Source organism: Neoarius graeffei, chromosome 26, assembly GCF_027579695.1.
Source record: "Neoarius graeffei isolate fNeoGra1 chromosome 26, fNeoGra1.pri, whole genome shotgun sequence".
Lineage (NCBI taxonomy): Eukaryota > Metazoa > Chordata > Actinopteri > Siluriformes > Ariidae > Neoarius > Neoarius graeffei.
The window spans coordinates 55350695-55375001 of NC_083594.1; the positions used below are offsets into that span (position 1 = coordinate 55350695).

A 24307-nucleotide genomic window follows, 5' to 3' on the forward strand; every position below is an offset into this window, starting at 1 on the left:
AACTATATATACACAGAGAACATGCTATTAATATATGCTTCAAAACTTGACACTGAAGACGTTCTATGGAAGGTGTGTGTGTGTGTGTTCATTCATTCAAAGTTATGCAGGCACTCTGTTCCTATTTCAGCTAACTTTCGTCATCTCTTATTATTGGTAGGAGAGTCAACACTGCAGAGCTGTGCAGTGTGATACAGGAAAGCAGAAATGCCTGAGGAGCTGAAACACAAAAAGGCCCAAATAGGAAAAACACACAGGTATAAATGTGTAAATGTTCAATCCAGAATATTTGAAATACTGTTGATTTCCTGATTATATTCCAAACATATAGAAGGATGTACTGCATATAAATGTCAATTATAGGATTGATGTGAAGATACAGGTCGAAATCTGTACAAGAAACCAATATGGAAGGGAGTAAGTCAGTTCTGTGTGTTATGAAGGTATTGGGGTTGTGAAATACATACATGATGAGGTAGCAAGGCAGTGGAATATGTAGACAGTGAGATAGTAAGGCAAGGCAATGATATACAGACTTTAATGTGATGAGATAGCGAGGTCATGAACTATATGCAGACAATGATGTGGCGAGGCAGTGACACAGACAGTGAGGTAATGAGGTACCGTGACTCTATGCTGGCCGGTGAGAGGAGGCGGCTCACACAGCAGCTGTGTCTCAGAGACAGTGATGAGGCAGGGAATGTCTCCAACCAGGACAGTGTAATTCAGTTTGGAACCTCCAGATGCCAGTGGAACCAGATTCCTTCCCTACACACACACACACACACACACGCGCGCGCAGAGAACATATACTGTACGTTGTGTGAGGTTTTGAATTTTGTTTGCAGTTGAAATACAGAAAATACAAATAACTTCAAGCATGTTAATTAATTTAAATTACATAAATTATATTCATGACTTACAACCCCGATTCCAAAAAAGTTGGGACAAAGTACAAATTGTAAATAAAAACGGAATGCAATGATGTGGAAGTTTCAAAATTCCATATTTTATTCAGAATAGAACATAGATGACAGATCAAATGTTTAAACTGAGAAAATGTATCATTTAAAGAGAAAAATTAGGTGATTTTAAATTTCATGACAACAACACATCTCAAAAAAGTTGGGACAAGGCCATGTTTCCCACTGTGAGACATCCCCTTTTCTCTTTACAACAGTCTGTAAACGTCTGGGGACTGAGGAGACAAGTTGCTCAAGTTTAGGGATAGGAATGTTAACCCATTCTTGTCTAATGTAGGATTCTAGTTGCTCAACTGTCTTAGGTCTTTTTTGTCGTATCTTCCGTTTTATGATGCGCCAAATGTTTTCTATGGGTGAAAGATCTGGACTGCAGGCTGGCCAGTTCAGTACCCGGACCCTTCTTCTACGCAGCCATGATGCTGTAATTGATGCAGTATGTGGTTTGGCATTGTCTCATCTCATTATCTGTAGCTGCTTTATCCTGTTCTACAGGGTCGCAGGCAAGCTGGAGCCTATCCCAGCTGACTACGGGCGAAAGGCGGGGTTCACCCTGGACAAGTCGGCAGGTCATCACAGGGCTGACACATAGACACAGACAACCATTCACACTCACATTCACACCTACGCTCAATTTAGAGTCACCAGTTAACCTAACCTGCATGTCTTTGGACTGTGGGGGAAACCGGAGCACCCGGAGGAAACCCACGCGGACACGGGGAGAACATGCAAACTCCACACAGAAAGGCCCTCGCCGGCCACGGGGCTCGAACCCGGACCTTCTTGCTGTGAGGCGACAGCGCTAACCACTACACCACCGTGCCGCCCCCTTGGCATTGTCATGTTGGAAAATGCAAGGTCTTCCCTGAAAGAGACGTCGTCTGGATGGGAGCATATGTTGCTCTAGAACCTGGATATACCTTTCAGCATTGATGGTGACTTTCCAGATGTGTAAGCTGCCCATGCCACACACACTAATGCAACCCCATACCATCAGAGATGCAGGCTTCTGAACTGAGCGCTGATAACAACTCGGGTCGTCCTTCTCCTCTTTAGTCCGAATGACACGGCGTCCCTGATTTCCATAAAGAACTTCAAATTTTGATTCGTCTGACCACAGAACAGTTTTCCACTTTGCCACAGTCCATTTTAAATGAGCCTTGGCCCAGAGAAGACGTCTGCGCTTCTGGATCATGTTTAGATACGGCTTCTTCTTTGAACTATAGAGTTTTAGCTGGCAACGGCGGATGGCACGGTGAATCGTGTTCACAGATAATGTTCTCTGGAAATATTCCTGAGCCCATTTTGTGATTTCCAGTACAGAAGCATGCCTGTATGTGACGCAGTGCCGTCTAAGGGCCCGAAGATCACGGGCACCCAGTATGGTTTTCCGGCCTTGACCCTTACGCACAGAGATTCTTCCAGATTCTCTGAATCTTTTGATGATATTATGCACTGTAGATGATGATATGTTCAAACTCTTTGCAATTTTACACTGCCGAACTCCTTTCTGATATTGCTCCACTATTTGTCGGCGCAGAATTAGGGGGATTGGTGATCCTCTTCCCATCTTTACTTCTGAGAGCCGCTGCCACTCCAAGATGCTCTTTTTATACCCAGTCATGTTAATGACCTATTGCCAATTGACCTAATGAGTTGCAATTTGGTCCTCCAGCTGTTCCTTTTTTGTACCTTTAACTTTTCCAGCCTCTTATTGCCCCTGTCCCAACTTTTTTGAGATGTGTTGCTGTCATGAAATTTCAAATGAGCCAATATTTGGCATGAAATTTCAAAATGTCTCACTTTCGACATTTGATATGTTGTCTATGTTCTATTGTGAATACAGTATCAGTTTTTGAGATTTGTAAATTGTTGCATTCCGTTTTTATTTACAATTTGTACTTTGTCCCAACTTTTTTGGAATCGGGGTTGTACTAATCCATTGTTTTTTGTTATAATTGTTAAACTTGTGTAATGATTTTGATTAAAGTTTTCTGGTTGTGTGTAAATGATCACTGATGAATTACAGAATCTCAGAGTCAGAGTTTAGCATCTACGAGACACCTCCTGAGTCATGCAGCGGTAATAAGCAGCGTTTTTGATGGTGTGATGTGATCAGCTCTCACTTTGAGGATGATGGGAGATCCCGGTTTCTGCTCCAGCACTCCAGATACACTCAGCGGTTCAAACGAGGGATTGGGATAATAAACAAAACTGGTGCTGTTATAGGTGAGCAGAGCATGAACATTGTTGAAGATGAAGCCAAACTCGTCAGCCTGCTTCACTGAGTCCTGCCCCGGGGCAAATTCGGCCATCAGAGGTGGAGCAGAGCAGGAGATTGAGGTGGAGTTTAGCACTTTACACACCTAAGAGGGAGGAGAGAGGGAAGAGCTCTTATTTATTTTAAAGAGAAAACTCATCCATGTACGTACCTTCATTTGAATTGAAAAGTAAGACAAAAGAACTTTCTGGAAAATCAATTCCTCATAAAACCCAATTCCTGCTTTTACATCTGTTAGACACGTAGGTGATTGATCTGGTTTATAGCACTGGTCATTGTACAGTTATAGTAACATTATTCCATGTTTCTGGAACAGTAATGTTAAAGGGTTAATACTCACGTTAACAGACTCGCGCCCGCCATATTTGACTCGAACCCGAGGCTCCTGGACCACATCTAGATTCGTGCCGGTCACTGTTAGGGTGGTGTGTCCACTGCCAGACAAAACACACAAACCACAACAACAGTTTTTGTTATTATTAGTAGTTTTAGTAGGTGGTAGAAGATTTACCGTTTGAATGGAATCAGGATCAGGCCTTTGATGACAGTTTTGCTGCAATGGATCATTAATTTCCAAAGATTTTTCAGGCATGAGCCTAAATAAAGTAAATAAAGAACCCATCAGCCACTCAGGCTTCATTACATCATTTGTAGGATGTTACATGAATCAGTATGATGTTAAATATTACACATACCATCAATAATATACACAATTCCATCAAGTTACACCAGCTGTGATGTGTTACATTAACATTTAAAAGTAGACGGCCTTTCGAGTTCATAAAATCGGTGAAATTTAGTTCCGTCTGAAATGTGGTGATTGTGATATCTGTTTATTTCTGTAATATCTCACAAAATATCAGGCCATTCTGTGGCTGGGAAGTTATTTAATTTGAGGGGATTAAAGCAAATACTGTGCATGAAATCGCTCGCTTGGCGCAGTCAAGCAGACAGAGGAAGTCCGTGTGCGCATGCGCAGGTTTACCTTCTTCTTCTTCTTCTTTTGGGTTTTACAGCAGCTGGCATCCACAGTGTTGCATTACTGCCATCTACAGGTTTCCCTTTGAGCGTGCACTGACAGTTCCATCATTCTGTCGCTAAACGAACAGCTGATCACACCGAGGTGCTCGCTGAGCGCCCATATTTATTAGTTTGGTCCTGCGTTTCCTTTCCTTCGTATATAACATAACGTCTTTCCTTCTCACTTTCTTTCCATTACTGTAGTCGCTCTTTCATGTTTCATTCGCACACTCACGTCCTCCATTTTTCTCTCCTGTTTCAAATTTGTATCCCACAATGCCTTGCGTGAACGGGGAAAGCTCACCACGTGATGCATGACGTAGTATCTTGAATTGGGTCATGGTGAAGCAGGAAAAAATAGCGGAGAATTTTGGGACACATGGAAATAAATTGATTCATTGTTCTATTTTTAAAAATGTAATACAATTGGAAGTCTGTGATTCGAATTCAGTAGCTTTCAGTCACTAAACAAAAATAATTGGGTGTCGGGAAAATTCTTTTTATGACCTGCACTTGAAAAGTCTGAAAGTCAGTACAGCTTTAAACATTTTACAATTTCAGTGACATACATATGTTGAATGTAAAGGACTAAAAACAGAAATATTTCTTTTGTTTTCAAAAAGTGAAAAGACGCATCTCACATTCAACTTAGAACGATATCTAAGATCCACTCCTGGGTGGATTAGCCACGTTCACTATAGATGACACTTAAGAGTCAAAACGAACCAAAATGTTCATCAATTTCATGCACAGTGACACTAAACACACTGACAAGCTCAATGTCTCTCTTTAAAATTTTACACCATTGTCATGATTGATGTCATGAGCTGCATCTTAAACCCAAAACTCTGACCTTACATTCAAAATTATTTCCTAACCTAAAACATCCAGATGACTGGTTCGCAAAACCGAGCTTTCTGCAGGTCAAAGGCGAACTGAGAGAAATTTAAAATTCAAACACTAAAGTAAAAGGAAACCCAGTTAGTGTTAATACTCAAAGGTCAAGAATAATTTTGAAAGTAAAATATTTCCAACATTACTGTGTAAAATAAATGAATAAAACAGAACAGGAGATTGTGAGTTTCTCCCATGACTTAGTAAACCAAGCGAGAACCCTCAGTTTGAGAATACAAACACACAGAAACACCAGACTGTAAACCAAACACACACACAAACAAAGCTAGCCTGGTTTTGTTTCACCGCATTCCGTCAATCTGACATTTGAGACATTCATGTTACCATAGCAACCACAGCAGAAATTGAGAAGCATTAGAGTGTAAGAGACGTGTAATATTTTCTTCACTCATATTCTGAAAAATGTCTCACTCAACTAGCCAATCAGAACGCAGGAGTCACTGCAGCTCTTCTCCTCAGTGTGCTGACGGTGGGGGGGTCCGTGGTTTCAGGGTTTTCGGTGCAAACAAACAGAGAAATTGTGCAGAAATTGCTTTCATGTTTGGAGATGGATTTCAACACAGGTGAAATTGAGGAGGAGGATGACGGAGATGAGGATGAAGGCTGTGTTTTTATTACAGAATCGTGACAGAAGGAACAGTGCTGTGCATGAATTAATGGCACATTTTAGCTTGAGTGCTTTTTGATTATTAAAGGGGATTTGGGAAGCAGACGGCTGTCTGAACAGGACTGACCCTGACCTCATTATGACAGACAGACGGACAGAGACTTTTGACTTTTACAGTGCCTTTAATGCCTCACCTTATATCAGTGACAGAGAGAGAGAGAGAGAGAGAGAGACTTCAAAAGCCACCTGAGCTGAAGTGGTGCTGCAGCCTGTGCTTTGATCACTCCATCTATCTCTCCTGCCGTCCGTCTCTCTCTCTCTCTCTCTCTCTCTCTCTGTGCCTCACCAGCCATCCAAATACACTGGGGTCAAAAGTTTACAGAAGATGATGTTTTTTTATCTGCTCTTTTACTCAGTCATTTTTTGAGGCAGGAACAGACTCACGGTTCCTGTTCCATGTCCCGGAGGTTCTCCTTCACTCACACACGCAGCATTTCAGCAGAAATTATTTATTTGTGAACTCTGTGCAGAGCACCATGTATTAAATCCAACGCAAACATCTCGACTCTTTTGCACTGTTTTCACTAAAAAGAAACTGCTGATTTCCATCAAACACGTCAGTTAGTATTTAAAATGATCGTTTAAAACTGTGAGAAATCATTGCAGTCGTTGCTTATGATATTAAGATGAACTTGTTTTTGTCTTAAATTAAGCATAGGAATTAATCTAAATTTAGCCTTCTGTGTGTGTGTGTGTGTGTACCTGGCAATGCTCCACTCCGGTTCTACGCTCTGTACTGCTGGATCCTCGATGTACTCGAAGCTCAGTTTGGTATTGAGCTCGGCCTGATCCACTCTGACCCGAACCGGGACTGAATCCTCGCCGGAAAGAGAGGGCGCTGAGACACACACAATCTCTGTGGCACTCCGACTGCACACACACACACACACACACACACACGTAAGCATGCTATATTTCCATTTCAGCTTAACAAAATGCTCTGTTTCGTTTCATGGCAAAATGAAAGCACAGAATAATAGCACGTGTTTTTGGCCTCTTTAAACACTGAGCACTTTCAAAGGTTTGAATGTGAGCAGAAATTTTACGAAGTTTTAAGACTGCATTTTTTAAGTCATATTTTCATTTAAGGATGATCAAACATTACAGAACAATTCACTCAAGATACATGGTTTTATTTTTAAACTCACCCCACCCCACCCCACCCCACCCCACCCCACCGCACCCCACCCCACCCCACCCCACCTCACCTCACCCCACCTCACCTCACCCCACCCCACCCCACCGCACCCCACCCCACCCCACCCCACCTCACCTCACCCCACCCCACCCCACCGCACCTCACCCCACCGCCAAAACAGAGACGGGGGCTGCTGATGCTCTCAACTGTCAGGGCCTTGTTTCATCAACCCTCTTTACTCCAAGGGGAAAGTTTAACACCTTTCAAAGTACAATATCAGTACAATTTCAGGAACAGCATCAGATCATTAAGCCAGACTGATATTTTTGTGGTTTTGGAGATTTCCATTCTCACCCTATTCTTCTCCAAGCCAAAAGGGAGGCAAAGGCAAATGCATTTTTCTTGTTATTTGTCATTAAGACCTTGTTTATTAATATTCCAAACTAAAATTTCTGGCCATTTATGCATTGGAGTTTACACTCCACATTTAAATGCTTCATGCAGGATTTTTACACACAGGTGATCAAAATCCTTTTCGAATAAGTCCAGAACATCTGTACCATGTCCGCTTTGGCAGAGTGACAACAGTCACACCTTCCCTCAAAATCGGGAGATATTCTGAAGATTATAGTTTCAGTGTGATTGATTTGATGAAAGACTTTAAACTGTATCAGGTTGAGACAGACACAGGAGGTTGTTCCATGAAGGTGATTCGGAGCTCAGTCGCAGGTTTCATCACATGTTTCAACCCCAAGTTCTTCAGACCATTCAGTCCTTATTTTATCAAATGACACCTTTTGGAGAGAAATGGTGGCATTTGTTATATTTGAAATCAGGCCTTTAAGTTGCACAGGAGTTTGAAGAGATTGTCCAAACCTGAAATTGCTATTAAATGCAGGAAAGGTTGAACTCAAAGTCTGAATAAAGTGAAAGAAATGAAATAGATCTGATCATCGTGAATGCTTTTTTTTCCAGAGTATTGAAACTAGTAAAAAGACCAACTGTGTAAAAGTCATAACATCTCACAAGACCAACTCTGTGCCACTGTGTCAAGGTGTGATCCAATTTTTGTCTGAATTGTGAATATTTTGAGAGTAGAAATTACTACAGCATCTGAGGTATGCTGTGATGGTGGAAAAGGCAATTCTGACGTTGACGTACAGGAGTTTGCCTCAAATTTGCACACACACCAAAAGCAGTATCTAATTTTTTGTAGATTTGCAGCCCAACAATAATAATTCCAAAGATTAGGGAGCACCAGCCTGCTCAAGGAATCCCAGGAATTTTCACATCCTATAGAAATGTAAGAATCACCTTCTCTAATGACCGAGAAAAGGATTTGGACAGAAAAACTAAAAGCCACTGAAACAACTACAAGAATCTGGGTAGTACATTCATCTTTATACAATTAACTCAATTAAGAGATACAACCCAAGTAAGAGATCAGTGCAGTGCCAACCATCTCTGGAGGTCTGATTCTACTCCACCGATGAGGCGTTTGAAATTCTTTCCATAAAAGTCAGAGAAGGCACGGATGAGATGTATTCCTGAGTATTTAAAGCCAGATGTGAACACACAGAAGGTACCTCGGTGGCTGAAATCTGAAGAGCAAGACTGCATTTTTGAGTGGTTTTGTAAGATTAGTTTCTTTAGTCACTTCTTTCAAGGCCACTTTCACACTTTTTTTTTCCTCGTCCACCAGCACATACATTTTATTTCCCTTTGGTGACAGCGGAGTTTCCGGAATTGAAGTTCAACTTATCAGAAAAGCACAGAGAGCTCTCAGAGAGAGGAGGAACGGAAAAGCACTCGCTCTATCGTCCGGAGATGAATGAGAGGCAGGATTGATGGGAGAGCTGGCTGGGGGGTGGGGCTGGGAAGAAAATGGGGTGAAGAAGAAGAAGAAGAAAGAAAAGCATGACAGTTATTTTTTACCTGACATGGAGGACAGAGTTCTAATGCAGAAAAAAATGACTCTTGTTAGTGAACAATGTAACTAGAAAAGTGACGAGTTTCCCAAAAGCATCGCAAAGTTAAAATCATCTTAACTGGGAGGGGAGGGGGGCGGGGTGTTTCAGTGTCACGGACGCTCCACCATTGAACGATGATCGTGATCTCACTGACGCTTTTGTGAAACATGAACCTTTTAGCTCCATTGCTCACTTCCAAGACAAGTTAGTTAACCGATACTAGATAGAACTGGTAAGAGTGTTGTCAGTTGTCATGGTTACAGTGTGTGTATCATCTGTGCAGTTTTTATTACTGCATCAGTCTAAAAGTCGCTCTGATCAGCACTCTGTCTGTAAAAAAAACAAACGCAATGTCAGTTGTTTAATCAAACAGCAGTTTGTTCTTTACATGTTGTTTAATTTTCTTTAAAGAAGTGACACATTTTTCAGTCATCTTAAGATGGCTCTCTCTCTCTCTCTCTCTCTCCCTCTAACGCACTCTTTTCTTCCTCTCTTTCCGATCTCAGACACCGGCGATATCTCTGGCCCATCACACAAACACCACAAGGAGGTCACGGAGTTTGTTTCAGGAACATGGTGACGATGATGAAGTGAATCCTCCCACACTCAGGTATTCACTGCACCACACCTGTTCACACTCACCTGTAAAACTCACAAGTGTTGTTTCCGAAGCAAACATTCACACTGCTGCCTGCATTCAGGTCCTGACCCAGTATAGTCACCTTGGTTCCTCCAGAAACGGGTCCTCGGGTCGGGGTCAGTGCTGACACACCTGGGTTCTGTGTCACAAAATATCACACACAGAGCGTGCAAACATCACCATACACTGCTGTGTAAGTATAAACATCTTGTACACTGTGTGTAAGGAGCCAGTTTTATATAAAGAGAAAGAGAGAGTGATGTACCACAAATGTGTAGAGCTGAGAGGAGTGTGTGCTTAGTTCTGGCCTGCATTCTGCCACACACAGCTGCACCGGACCGGGAGAAATGCCCAGCGGTGCCGAATCCATCTCACACACCAGTCTGCAAAACACACACACTATTATGAACACACACACACACACACCATCCAGCATGTGCACTCTTCCATGCTCATAAATGCAGCCATTTCTCTCAACTTCCCCATGGCTTTTCTCTTATTACCTCCATTACTCACACACACACACACACACACACACACACACACACACACACACACACACACACACAAAGAAACTACCTCCCTTACACACCATCTCAATCTCCATGGCAACAGCGAGGAAGATCTCAGTGATCAGGAGACTTGTGGGTCAATAACAGGGAATGAGAGGGATGGACACACACACACACACACACACACACTGATCAACTGCATTAGAGTGCATTACATTCTCACTGATTACACTATTGATTGGGAAATTATCATGGCTCAAAGCAATTGAAACACACACAGAATCTACATGAACAGCCTTTCCACTTTGCATCAGCTGTGTGATATGGCTACAATAAATAATCAGCTGTAAGTTAAAGTTAAACTTTACAAAAAGTTTTATTTGTTTCTTCTCGAACCAGGACTTCTGATGCTAACGTTAAAACTGTTGTTTGGTGCAGCTGGTTCAGTGTTTAGTATTTTGTACATTGAAATGAACTGGCTTAAATTTACACATCTGAAGGCGACCCGCTGCTCGGAGCTAACTTTAACTCATGTCAGTACGATTCTGTGGGGTGTAACGCTTCTCATTTACACTGTCAGTCATCACCGTTTCTTACGATTTAATTATTTCACACTGCACTGTTTTAATCGTGTGTTGATGGGACAAATGAAAGAATCAGGAAAACTTGGAATTCAGCTCACGTTTCTGGAAATGAACAGTTCATACAGCAAGTTTGTGTGATGGAGAAAAGTCCCGCCCACAGGATATACAGTGCCAGTCAAAAGTTTGTACACCCCTACTCTAGTCATTCAGAGGATTTTCTGTATTGTGACTATTTTCTATATTGTACTGTAGAACAAAACTGAAGACATCAAAACTATGAAATAACATCTGGAACATCTGTGGAATTATGTGGGAAACAAAAAAGTGTTTAAAAAAACAGAATATCTTTGATATTTTAGATTCTTCAGCGTATCCAGCGTTCCCCTTGATGACACTTTGTACACTATTGTCATTCTCTTAACCAGCTTCATGAGGGAGTCACCTGAATGCTTTTCAATTAGCAGGTGCCTCGTCAAAAGTTAATTAGTGGACGAGTTTCTCACCTTCTTAATGCGTTTGAGATCCAACAGTAAATAGTAAATAATAAAAATACTCTTTTAAAAATCACCCTATTCCACACCTGCAGTAATCCATACACGTCAAGAACCGAACAACTAAGTCAACAGAAACGACATCCATCATCATTACTTTAAGACATTAAGTGACTTTTAATTCATAAAAATAAACACACTGTAGTATTTACAGCTTCATAAACGCTGCAAAGACAATTTCATAATGATTAATACACCTCCTCACAGACAGAGTGGAAGAGGAGGAAGGAGGACAGGCTGTGAAACCACTTCGGGCTGAATTCCCTCACGCTGCACTGGACAAAAATAAACCACACAGTTCCCTGATGTACAACCGGAACCTTAAAGGGACAACACTTTGGTCAGTTAAAGGTTATAAAGGTACAGCACTGATCTGATGTTCCCATGTAGCTCAGGGTAGCATTGAGAGTCGTACTCGACTGACACTGAGGTGCTTTCCCCCACAGACGGTGTACTTTGTTAATGAGCTAATTAGCATATTGCGCAGGAAAAACAAGATCAAACCGTGACGTGGAACGCAGATGAACACCAGATCAGTCGTTACCCAGATATTTACATCCAAATACGTGTTAATGGAAAGTGTAAATGAGGCCTTAATGAGCACCAAATTAAAGATGTTTTTAAAAACACACATCACTAATCAGAATAATATTCATCTTCATCTTCATACCGCGTCTTTCTTTCCATGAAAATCTCAGGCTGCTTTTCAAAAAAGAACAAATTACAGCCAGCTCTGAGAAAAACAATGAGATATGAACTTTCACATGAGTGATGGAGGAAAGATTCCAGTTTGTGTAAAATTAATAATGTTTTACAGAAAGAGGAACGAGGCGTCTCTCCACTTCCACAGAGTGTGACTGAAAGCGGAGCTGCTGAGTGTAACACCCATTAGGACATCGTCAGCTCCGAGTGTAAATTTAAACTCTCCGACGTTCTGTTTAAATCGGGGATGTTAAACTCACGCTCTACCCAGGTCACGTCAGCACGCGTGTGAGTCCTTCAAGGGACGTGATCTCAACTTATTTATTTTCCTTAACACATTATCAACACATTATCATTCCTCAAGAAAGAGATCTAACAAGAACTCATACAGGATTCTCGCCGCAATCCACGGGACTCGGAAATGCCCGAGTTGAGTTCTGATCGAAACACGGATGCCCAAAGAAAGGTCATGTTTGTGTGGCTCGTCTCTGAAATTGCTAAACATAAAAAGAAGAATTACATTAATTATTTCTGTGTGATGACTGATTAGAAATGACATGAGGTCGGTCAACTATTTTTGTTCAACTTTGTTGAAAAAAAAAGCTATCCATTAATAAAATCAGCGGAATTATGAATCTAAATGTATAAAGCTGTTAAAACACAAAAGCTATGTGAAGTAAAATCAAGTTTCTGACAAAGAGAATTCTGTTTACAGTGACTGCACGCTGCCATCTTGTTTTGGTCTTGGGGGGGATAATATCAGAGAACTGGGGCAAGGTGGATGTCTGAGTTTCTGACTCGGAATTCTGAATCGAATGACTGTTGCATTGAACTTTTCTGTGTCGGAGTTCAGGTTTTTCCGAGGTCCGAGTACAGTGGATTCAAATGCAAAGACCTGCAGGTTCTCAACAAAGATATGCTGCAATCCAGTGAACTCTTAACTCAGACCGATCAGACCAGTGGAACAGATCATTCTGTAAAAAAGATGAACTTACATTCTACATCAATTCTCTTCAGATTAATTTCTCTACATGATAATAAAGTCTAAAAGGAAAAACACTTCAGACTGAGAAGAGGGGAGGAAAGTACACAAGGGTGTGTGTGTGTGTGTGTGTGTGTGATCAGTGAATCAGGACTTGAGGCTGTCACTCAGTGTGTGTGTATAAATAAGCGAATGCGAATTGGTTTGATTGAGCTGTCAAGCTGTATGTGTTTCTCTCCACACACTGATTACACACTTCTGTGTTGAACACTGTGAGTGTGTTACATTCACTACTGTGTGTGTGTGTGTGCGCATGCGCATGTGCTTGTTACATCCTCCCCTTCACTCATTCTAACACTGACACACCCTAACACACCACAGAAAAACGCCCAATTTCCTGCTAATATTATAAATTAGTCCTGCTGGGGCCCAATCAAATTACAGCATGCACACACACACACACACACACACACACAAAATAACAAAAACACACACGCATTTTGACACACAGAGGTAACAAATGACTCCCATGTTGGTCACAGCAGCATGCAGAGAATTCCAATTACAGAGATTTCACAGCCCCGAGCCATCTGTCTCACTCTCTGTCTCACTCTCTGTCTCATTCTCTGTCTCCTCCTGTGCTGGGAGAGAATCTACCCTGAAGTAGGAGCTCAAAAAAGTCCCTCAGAGTGGTGAACTACAATCGTTCTCAGTTCCTGCAGTGTGGACAGACAAAAAAGGGGAACTTCCTCCAACAGTTCTAAGAACTATGAAAAAGTTCCTCTGGTTCAAAAGCACCTTAAGAAAATATTCAGTCTCTCTCTCTCTAACCCTTTTTATCTTTCAAATCTCCATTTCGATCTTCCTTCATCACACCGGCTTTTACATCTCAGACAGGAGGCCTTTCTCTGAGACATTTGGAAATACTTCCAAAGATTTTTTTTATCATGTGCCTATTCAACATGCACATAAAACATGGTGTGTGTGTGTGTGTGTGTGTGTGTGAGAGAGAGATTCTCTCACTGTTCTGCAGTGATGTAACCGTCAGGTCGGGCGTGACACGGGACCCCGGCCACCTCCACGCGCCCCTGCAGCTCCGACAGAGACATGCCCAGGTTCACACCCCGGATCGTCACCATGGTCCCGCCCTGTGGAGGGCCGGACAGAGGAGACACCTACAGAGAGACAGAGAGATTAGAATCTTCATGAAAAGTAGGAAAATGATCCTGAGGTGTCGTCAGAAAAATAAATTCTTTGTGGGTTCTTTGGAGAGTAAAGGGTTCCAATGTGAACCGTCTTTGAAAGGGAAACACTCTGGAAGGAATCAATCAATCAATCAATCAATCAATCACACAGCAGTTTGAATGTTTTAATAAATCTGTTTTGATGCTTTGCTGGGACTGGAACAGAGCAGGTTAACTGTGGAAGAAGTTGTTGGTTTGATGCTGTTTGTGCACAGAAATGCACAAGTTCACTTCAAAAGACTCACACTGCTTAAACACGCATCAAACCAAATTCAGAACACGGCCCAAACAAACTCATCTCAGCACACATTTTTCATCATTCACTGTTTCTTTTATTCTTTTTTTAATCTTTATTACTTTCTCTTGCTGCACCAATCATTTTTCATCCCCATTACAAACTTAAACTCGGCTCAAACTAAAACTGATCCTCGACTCAAATTTATCCAATACTCAAACCCCAAACTCAATCTGATCCCAGACTCAGCCTCAGTCTAATCCAGATAAAACCCACGTGCAGTCTAAACACACCTCAAACCCAAAAATGACCCAAAATATAAATACATTAAAACTGAACCTGAACACACTTAGGCCCAATCCCAATTCTAATTTCTACCCCTACCCCTCCCCCTTTCCCTTGGCCCTTCCCCTTGAAACTGAGCTACAAGGGATAGGGCTTGAAATTCAACCCCTACGTATTGGGATAGCCCTTCAACGATCGCATACGTCATCGCGTACCTCCGTCAGCGTTTACGTTAGCAAAACGCGACCAAATGCGTCATTGGCTGCGACCAGCCGCTACAGTCAGAGCCAGAGGCAGAACCAGAAATCTCTGCTGGCAGGGTGTGATTTGTTAACTAACACCACTGAATGGGATATCTTTGGCGCTTCGTGCACCACATCTGACAGAATGAGGTGTCAGAACACTCATGTAAACAATAAAAGCGAGAATAACAGAACAAAACGTACGCAGTCAAGCAACCGAAAACAATACTCACTCCCAAAGCTTTTTAGCAGCAGCTTGGATTTCAGAAATCGCTGCTCATTCTCAGCTCGAAAGCGAATCAAGCGGCGTGTTTCCTCTGGATAACAACTTAAAACACGTAAATAATGGAGAAAATACACTTATGACAATCTTTCGCCGCGGGAACCGCCATCTTTCTGAAATCCGCATGAAATCTCGCTGAAATCCGCATGGCATTGTGGGAAATCACTCAAACCCCTTCGTTCGGAGTCAGCTCCAGGAAAATCTCCATTTGGAGGGGTACAGAAGCCCTACCCCTTCCCCTACCCCTCCGCGTTAACTGGGATTGGGATACCCCTACCCCTTCACGTGAATGCGCAAAATGGAGGGGAAGGGCCAAGGGGTTGGTCCAAGGGGTGAAATGGGATTCGGCCTTTAACTTGCGTGCTCGAGACACAGAATGCAGCGATCTGCTTCCCCTCTCTTTCTCTCAACTCTTACACACAGCTAGCATTAGCACTCACACATGTTCGCACCTCCACATCCCATATGGCTCTCTGTAACTGTCACTCTTTATGATGAACACTCGCTCGAATTTGCGCTCAATTTAATTACAGCACAGGTGCAGAGGAAAAGAGGCTTATGGGAAACAATTAAAGGGATGTGGTAGGGAAGGGAGCACACACACACACACACACACACACATGCAGGGCCTTAAACAGATTTCTGGTGAAGAATGCTGGTTATGTAAAGGCATTTAGGAGGAAGTGGAGACTCGCTGTAAAAATAGGACTATATGAGAGACTGTAATGGGGAAAAATAGAAAAATGCTTTCTGCGAACAGAAGTAATTAAAATATAATAAACCAACAAACCTGCAAACTGTAATCTCACTGCAGATTGGAATTGCTATCGTTTGTCATCGTGACAATGTCTGTGGTCAGCATTTTTTGTCTCTCATATCCAAATGACTTATCCTAATTTGCATTAACGGTGCAACTCACATCACTGCAGGCTGGAGTGCGCGTTGGTGTAACATTTATCAATAATGTGAACGATGTTTTACACACTGCTGTACAGACTTAAATTACTGTGCGAATTTCCTGTGGAAAGCTACCATATGTAAATGCAACAATGAGCTCATCATTGTTCTGAATACGTGAGGTGAATCAACTGCATCTTTACGAACTGCTGAGTTACTCGGAAAAAAGTGCTTTCGGCCCTCTTCCACATACATGAGCTCACGTCACTGTGAGTGACAGGGGAGAGAGAATATGCCCCTCCCATACAGAACACCATGGATGGCTGGAACAGTGTTGGGGTTCGAACTCATGAATCTTGGGCACTTTTCTTTTGTGCCACTCAGGAGCCCTACATCATCCTTACGTACGTATCTGTTTAACGCAGCATTTTACACACTCGCAACTTCCAGACTACGTTTATGAATCATTTATGTCACTCTGACAAAGTGAACAATCACAGCTCGAGCTGTTTTAACAGAAGCATCTCAGTAGTGAAATCTTTTAAGAGGCGGAGCTAAGTGGGTGGTGCCAGAAGGCGGGGCTTATGAAAAACATCCTAAACTATTAATAACTATTGAGAGATATAGATTTGCAAAATCACTTTGTGAGTTATAAAATTATAATTTTGGCATTTCATTACATTAGATGAACACAAATAATACCAAATAAAATAATGCACAATGTTAAGTTTATAAGCAAGATTATAAAAAGACATTTGACATCCACCTGATTTAGTTTTGCTTATTAACAAAATTGAACTGAGTTTACTTTATTTTGACACTAATGACTCCCACTGCTGTGCTGCTACGAATTTGTTTTATCGGCTCATTAGCTAATGATCAAACCCCTCATGAGCTGAGTCTGTGTTTGAGACACAAAACCTCAGGAGAACGAAAGTTAACTGGCTGTTAAACTCTGATGGCGTAGCTGAAGCTTGGTGAGTTTGCAGGTTACTGCACTTACTGTTCATCCCTGGTTCAGAAATTTAATTTGAATTGTGTTAATTGTGAATAACTCCGGTAAAGTTAAACTGTTTGGCTGTAAATTTCATGAAAATTGGGCAAAATTTGTAACCTGTGAAAACTTTTAACAGTTTTTGGTAAAATCCAAGAGAGTGGAAAATCCAAGATGGTACAAACTGATGTCACGGGGGTGTTGAACTTCGCTTGAGCCAAAGAATCCAAAGGTATCTCATTGAAAACTGGAAATATGGTTCAAAAGTCACAGACAGAAACACAACTCCAAATGTGACCTGTTGGTGGCACTAGAGCACTCAAGGTGCTAACATGAATGTTGTGTTTTGTGGTTTCTTTTTTGGCCTGATTTTGTATTATCAGATGTTTATCTAGCGACCTGGCGCAGTATAGAGTAATGGTGCCATTCCCTTTAATAAAATGCGAGCATTGCAGGCTCATGTGACCTGCTTCCTTGTTTGAAAAGAGATGGGAGCCTTTGCTCTATACTCGCCACGTTTGACCAGGTGTGCAGCCATCGGGTAAGCGCTTTCTTGTACCTTTTATATCGTGTGTTTTGTCACTTGCCTTAGACGCTATGTTTGAAATGTCTTTTTCTCTGCTCCTTAATGTGTGGTTTGCTGGCAAACGCTATCTGTTTGATTTGCTGGTGATTTGTAACGTTTATCAAAGTGCAAAATTAACATGTGGGTTAAAAGCGTGTTGCTCTGTGTTAATTGCTTTGTTTGTGTGCGCGCTTTGATTGTTACATTTGTTTAAGTGTAGATTTTGAGTTAGTTTGATTAATTGTTTGAGTATGAGATGTGTGAGTTTGTATGGGCTGAAAGTTGTAAATGAGATTTTTTAATATGGATTATATAGTATTATTAGTAGTAGTGATATGTTCTCATCTCATTATCTGTAGCCGCTTTATCCTGTTCTACAGGGTCGCAGGCGAGCTGGAGCCTATCCCAGCTGACTACGGGTGAAAGGCGGGGTTCACCCTGGACAAGTCGCCAGGTCATCACAGGGCTGACACATAGACACAGACAACCATTCACACTCACATTCACACCTACGCTCAATTTAGAGTCACCAGTTAACCTAAACTGCATGTCTTTGGACTGTGGGGGAAACCGGAGCACCCGGAGGAAACCCACGCGGACATGGGGAGAACATGCAAACTCCGCACAGAGAGGCCCTCGCCGGCCACGGGGCTCGAACCCGGACCTTCTTGCTGTGAGGCGGCAGCACTAACCACTACACCACTGTGCCGCCCATTTTCTTATTCTAACGGGTGAAAACTGAACCGTATCCGTGGCAAGGGCCGTAGTGATATGTTAACATTGGTATATTTAATGGTAGTATTGTATCTATTAATGTTGATGGTAATAATAACTTATGGCTTGATGGATGTTTATTATGTTTGGTTGTTTATCATGAGTTATGTATTGCTATTTATAAATGCTTATTTATTATGAATGCATTTTATTGCTTATGTTGTGTTTTACATCTGATCATTGAGTGTGATGTTTAATACTGCCATTTATGATTACTGTGGTGAGTGGGAAGACCAATAACTGTTTTAAAATGCTTCTAGTTTTTATTTTAGACCTGAAACTGTGCATTTTGTATTGTTTAGGTTTTTACCTGCTGCATCCACTCTTGTAATCATTACTGCTACAATAACTGCCGCTGCATCCATTCTTGCAATTACTACAGCTGCAACCATTTTTAATGCTACTACAACTGAATGCAGAGATTGAATAAAACAAAGAAAATGGAAATTGAGCTGAGTAATTCCTGTGCACACCTTGGTTGCCCTTTCCATGGGATAACGGAACAGTGAAACTTGGTGAAAATAATCAGAGGAAGAAGAACAAGAAGATGAAGATGATGAGGAATCAGAAAAGGGAAAAACACAATACAGCTTCACTGCTTGGGCCCCCAGTCCATTCCACTGATTTTACCATCATTATGTAAAATGTTTTTTCGTTCCTGCTTTCTGTATTTTTGCATTTTGCTGATTTATTTCTGTTACTTTTTTTAAAGGCCAATTTTGGTATTATTAAGGAGCAACATGAAGAAATGCACTTTCCATTGAATCCAATCACAGAGGATTGAAAAAAATAAATACATCTGTGTTTTTTTTAAATACGTTTTCTTTTGTTTCAAAGTTAACTTAAACACTGAGAATTTTCAGATTTTGAAAGTGTGAGTGATTTTATTTTTTTTCAAAAACATGACTTTTTCATCTGCTTTATTCTTAATGTCGGGTATCACTCACAAAATCTAGCTAAAGACTGTTAAAATGACGTCACATGAGGGCCGCCCATAATCACCTGACCCCCTGGTGAAAAACGTGAGTTCTGTCCGCTGCTTTACAGCAGTTTTACAGCACGATAGCTGCTGTTATAAAGGTGTTCACTCAGGGCACTGACCTCAGTGATGCGGGGGTGTGTACACTTGTGGTGTTGGTTCGGTCCGAGCCAGTGTGTGCCGTGTGACGCTCCAGGTGAAGTGCAGTGTTTACGCAGTGTACAGCGACTCTCACTCACACACCAACCACAAGAGAACCTGCGCTCGGCCTTCAGACACACACCACAGCTCTCCCTCTGAGCACCGCACTTATACAGGTACACTGTGGGACACACACACACACACAGGGTCATTTAACTGCCACATTAAAGTGTTTGGGAAACTGTATGTCTGTTTATATATTTTCCCTGTGTGTGTGTTTCATTACCTTTAATTCCCTCAGGGTTGTCGATGATGAAGTTGTTGTTCCACACGATGGACAGATCGACTACCAGCTCACTGACCTTCATCCCTTCATACACATACTGCAGAGAGAGAGAGAGAGAGAGAGAGAGAGAATAAATTGTCGTTTTTATCTTTAGGTGAATGTCAGACACAATGAATCCAGCTCTCGTCAGGCTGATTTCTACTTCTGTGTCAAATCTCGGCTCTAGGTACGGCATCGACGCTCACACAGGCTGAAGTTACACTTGCACAAGAGGTGAGTGTCCTCTGCACATCAAACAATATGAGTTCCGTATTTCACTGTTGGAATAATAAACAGAAAATAACATGGATCAGATTTACTAGGGGAAAAGAAACCTCACGTGATTAATTATAAACCCAGCGAATTCTCATTGAAGTGTTTGAACTCGTCTGTATTCTGAAGGACGAGCGGCTCGAAGCACTTCGGTGTGACTCGAGTTTAAATCCACAGTTCTCTCAGTCACTGACTGACGGATGATTTATTACTTTGATTGAGTTGTTCTGGTTTACACCACCAACACTGCGTTTATTGGGAGTCTGTTAGAAGAAAAGTGTGAGATCCTGCAGGATTAAACTGGTGTTATAACGAACTACAGCCGCTGTAGAGCCTCACACTCTCACACTTTATATCCTTTATATTAACACAATATCATCATCGTAGATTTCCGATTTTTGTGGCAAAGAAAGAGCAGCTGGAAATGTGATGCTCCCAAACAGACTAATCACAGTTGTTGTATCGCTGCGACATGTCGTAACATTGCTGAGGAGGTGTGTGTCAGGCTACAGCACAGGTTCGACACAGAAACATAAACCTGCCTTTACCGTGCGTGTGTGTGTTCTCTGACCGAGCGGTTCTGACACTGTACACTGGTGCTGTTGAAACGCAGCGCCGTCACTCTGTGCGTCACTCCCTGGATGCTGAATACACACTCGTAGCCTCTCTGACCCGACTGAGGCTGTGGAAGATTCCAGGCCTTCAGCGTGATCGGCTTCACGTCTCCCGCCGCGATCACCATGTCCCCCGAGTGCACCAGCTGAGGACACAACTTCAGCACAGAGGTCAAAGGTCAGAGTTCAGCCACATCAGGCCCAGTTATCTCCTTTAGAAATTTGCAAGAAATTTTCTGACAAGCACTGTACAGTCTCCATTAATAAGAGTTCTGATAGTGTGTGTGTGTGTGTGTGTGTGTGTGTACACCTCTGATGCATTGACGTGTCCCTCGAGGAAAGAGCAGCTGTTTGGGTCGTGTGTGCAGGTGTTTCTGTATTTACACCAGTGACACTGGAATGCACTGCTCACACATGACAAACACCTACACACACACACACACATTCATTCATCACTGTGTCCCAGGTAACATGCATAAGGAGCATAAAGAGAAGAGAAGAACGATGATGTCGGCACAGAAACACTCACATGGTGTGTGTGCTGCAGTTATAGAATTTCACCTCTGTGCTCACCACCATGTGACCAGTCTCCTTGGAAACAACCTTTAACTCCACACCCGACCAGTCTGAGAGAGAAAGAGACAGTGAGCAAGAGACACCATCAATATGACATGTATTTGAAGCACTCCGTTTCTCTCCTCATCGTGTCATCTTTCGTCTCTCACCTCGGTCAGTGGGGATCAGTGGGACGTCCCGGGCAGTCGGAGACAGACACATGATGCTGTTCCCGCTGACGTGACCCTCAACCTCCGCCAGACTCCCAAAGGAGCATGAGACTCCGGCAGAGAGGTCAGGAATATTACTGACCTCCAGCAGCAGCTAAAATAATAATAATAATAATTATTATTATTATAATATGAGGAATAAATGATGTCATATGAGGTCTCAGAAACATAAATACATTTTTTTTTATTATTTTGGAATTTAACTGACTGACTGACAATTAATTGAGCTTTAATCAGGTTAAAGTGCAAGAGAATAGTAAACAGTGAGTGATGATGTCGTGTTGTAATCACCGGGACGGCGTGCTCTGACATGGCAATGCTGTCCGGGTGGGCGGAGACTTTTACACACTGCCCAATCTCATCAGCGAATCGGAAAGGTTCATCTGAGCGCTCACACTGGTCCCGCCTCACACACCTGAGAGACAGAGGAGACATGACGTGTACGTGTGTGTGTGTGTGAGAGCTCAGTGTCATTCTCACACTGGAGATCTCAAAGCCATCAAATTATAGTGTCGCTCGGTGAGTGGTTGCCATGGTTCCCACCTGTACAACCAGCCAGAGCTCGCTCTCTCTCTCTCTCTCTCTCTCTCTCTCACACACACACACACACACACACACACAAAACTGAAGTGAAATTATTACATCATGTAAACAGAGTCTCAGTAACCAGGAACTGAGCACTGCCTCATGAAAGAAAGACGAGAGAGAGATGGATAAAAATAAAAAAGAGACAGAAAGAATGCAGAAAATTTAAATAGACAAAAGTGAAAGTGTGTAAAATAGAAAAGAATAAGAGGGTTTTTTTAATGATCCAGATACCAGTTAAAGACAAAAAAAGTGTAAGGAAGTGAGACAGCTAAAAGACAAAATTAGAAATGAAATAGGAGGTGAGACAGAAAGTGAGACAGACAAAAAAAAGAGAGCTGAAGTGAAAGTGTGTGAGACAGAGGGCGAGAAACGTCCTCTACATCTCCCTGAAGTGACTCTGCATCACTGAGTCGAGTTCATGACTGAACGCTGGACAGTTTGGAGGTAAAATGGCCGCCGTGAGGTTGTGAGAGGGGGCAGGAAGTTAATGCTGCATCAGAGCTGAATAATCAGGCATGTCTTTTTTTTTACAGAGTTTATGAAGAGGAAATGAACAATAAAACTGATTAGGAAGGAAATGACGGAGTCCAGAATTGAGCAGGTCATACTGCGTCCATGTCAACACAGATGTGGATTTTTTATTTTTGAAAACATAGCGGTGTGTGTTGCATGTGCTATGAATGCGCAAGGACTCGGCTTAGCGCGGCTGCTGATCAGGTTGTTACTTTGTGCTTTTAATTAATTATTTGATATCGTATTTACAGTTTAATATCACTTTAATTGACATGTAACGATGCACCCAATTCAAGATTCAATTTGATTCACAATAATTTTTGAAAAAAAATTAAATGAAGAAAATGTTATAACCAAAAAATGCAACATTTATTTTCCTATTCTTTATCAACTTAAATATTACTTTTGTTTAATTAAAAAAAAACAACTTGTTTCATTTTCTTAAAAAACAACAAGAATTATTTCTCCACATTTGTAAAGTTTGGAGGAAAATATAATTGCCTTTTAACTAAAATATTCCTTGTATTAAAAATAAAAAAAATTAATAACAAATATTACTTTTCTTAATAAACTGTTATGAACATTTGTTCTGCTTCCATTTGCTTCTCTTTTCTTTATCTTTCAGCAGTTTGTAAAAAGAGAGAGCTCTGATTTCTTGTGAAATCTATTTGGACACAATCACACAACAGCTCTTTCACATTTTGCATCTGTTTTTGCAGCATTAGAGCTGTGTTACCTCCACCTACGGTGAAGTCATGCGTAGTCATGCTATTGTACATACAAAACGATTACAGTGAGGAAAAACAGAGTTTATGCAGCCTGATAATAAACGCAGTTTGTTTTTTATTCCACTGATTTGAACTGTAATAAATTTGTATCCCAGTTTATCATTGAACAACATATCGTTACGTCTACACCTTAATTTTTTTTTTTTTTTGGGGGGGGGGGGGGGGGGGGGGGGGTTTAATGAATACATCCAGACAGACTCTGATCGTCTCTGTACTGCTCATGAATCCACCGCTCCAGTGTTACAAACTGCACTGAGAACACAGAGTCTGGATAAAATAAAATTGGACTTTTTTTTTTTAAACACTTTTTTCGTGCAGAAACTTAAGCAACAGTTTCATCATCAGAACACAGGTAAATTCTCATGTTTGTTATTTTTTCATTATTTTTTATTGTTTCTCCTTCTCTAATGCTCAGTAAGCAGCTCTTAATAATATTCTTGAGGCGTCTGACGCAGCACTTTATGGTGTAATAATCTCACTGCGCGTTTTTACGTTGTTTCTGCGTTTAAACATAGATGGTCTTTTTTTTTATTTTGAAAACCCTGTTCAGGTGAGTGGATTTTTTTTAAGTAAAAACTAAGTTTTCAGAAATACGAAAATGAGAATTCCCTGCACTTCTAGTTTAGGATCCAAAATCTTCTGGACCTAAAAGTGAAGATTGGACCAAAACTGTGTCCATTACCTACACACACACACACACTTCCTTGCAAGGTCTCTTATTGTATTTCTGACCCCAGTTGTGTTACTTTCAGTTCTGATCCTGGATGATGGGTTTGTGGTGTTGATCATCAGCCAGTGTTCTCACTCTGACACCAGTCTGATCCAGGAGCAGAGACGACG

General features: G+C 41.6%; 1 protein-coding gene across 7 annotated transcripts in view; it reads right to left on the reverse strand.

Moving 5' to 3' along the window:
* Nucleotides 1-24307, reverse strand: part of LOC132874149 (plexin-A2-like) — a 107695-nt gene that overhangs the window by 25991 nt on the left and 57397 nt on the right. For 5 of the 7 annotated variants that reach the window (XM_060910108.1, XM_060910109.1, XM_060910106.1 and 2 more), the window contains exons 6-19: nt 21870-21993; nt 21519-21672; nt 21323-21419; nt 21104-21218; nt 20751-20951; nt 19868-19964; nt 19563-19762; nt 13966-14117; nt 9877-9994; nt 9614-9750; nt 6566-6733; nt 3602-3695; nt 3107-3346; nt 625-768 (exon numbers count right to left, since the gene is read on the reverse strand). In XM_060910108.1, the coding sequence (XP_060766091.1) occupies nt 625-768; nt 3107-3346; nt 3602-3695; nt 6566-6733; nt 9614-9750; nt 9877-9994; nt 13966-14117; nt 19563-19762; nt 19868-19964; nt 20751-20951; nt 21104-21218; nt 21323-21419; nt 21519-21672; nt 21870-21993 (2041 nt within the window). Of the gene's footprint in view, nt 1-22; nt 220-418; nt 769-3106; nt 3347-3601; nt 3696-6565; nt 6734-9613; nt 9751-9876; nt 9995-13965; nt 14118-19562; nt 19763-19867; nt 19965-20750; nt 20952-21103; nt 21219-21322; nt 21420-21518; nt 21673-21869; nt 21994-24307 lie in introns of those variants that run through there. The other 2 variants (XM_060910113.1, XM_060910112.1) reach the window with 2 other exon arrangements.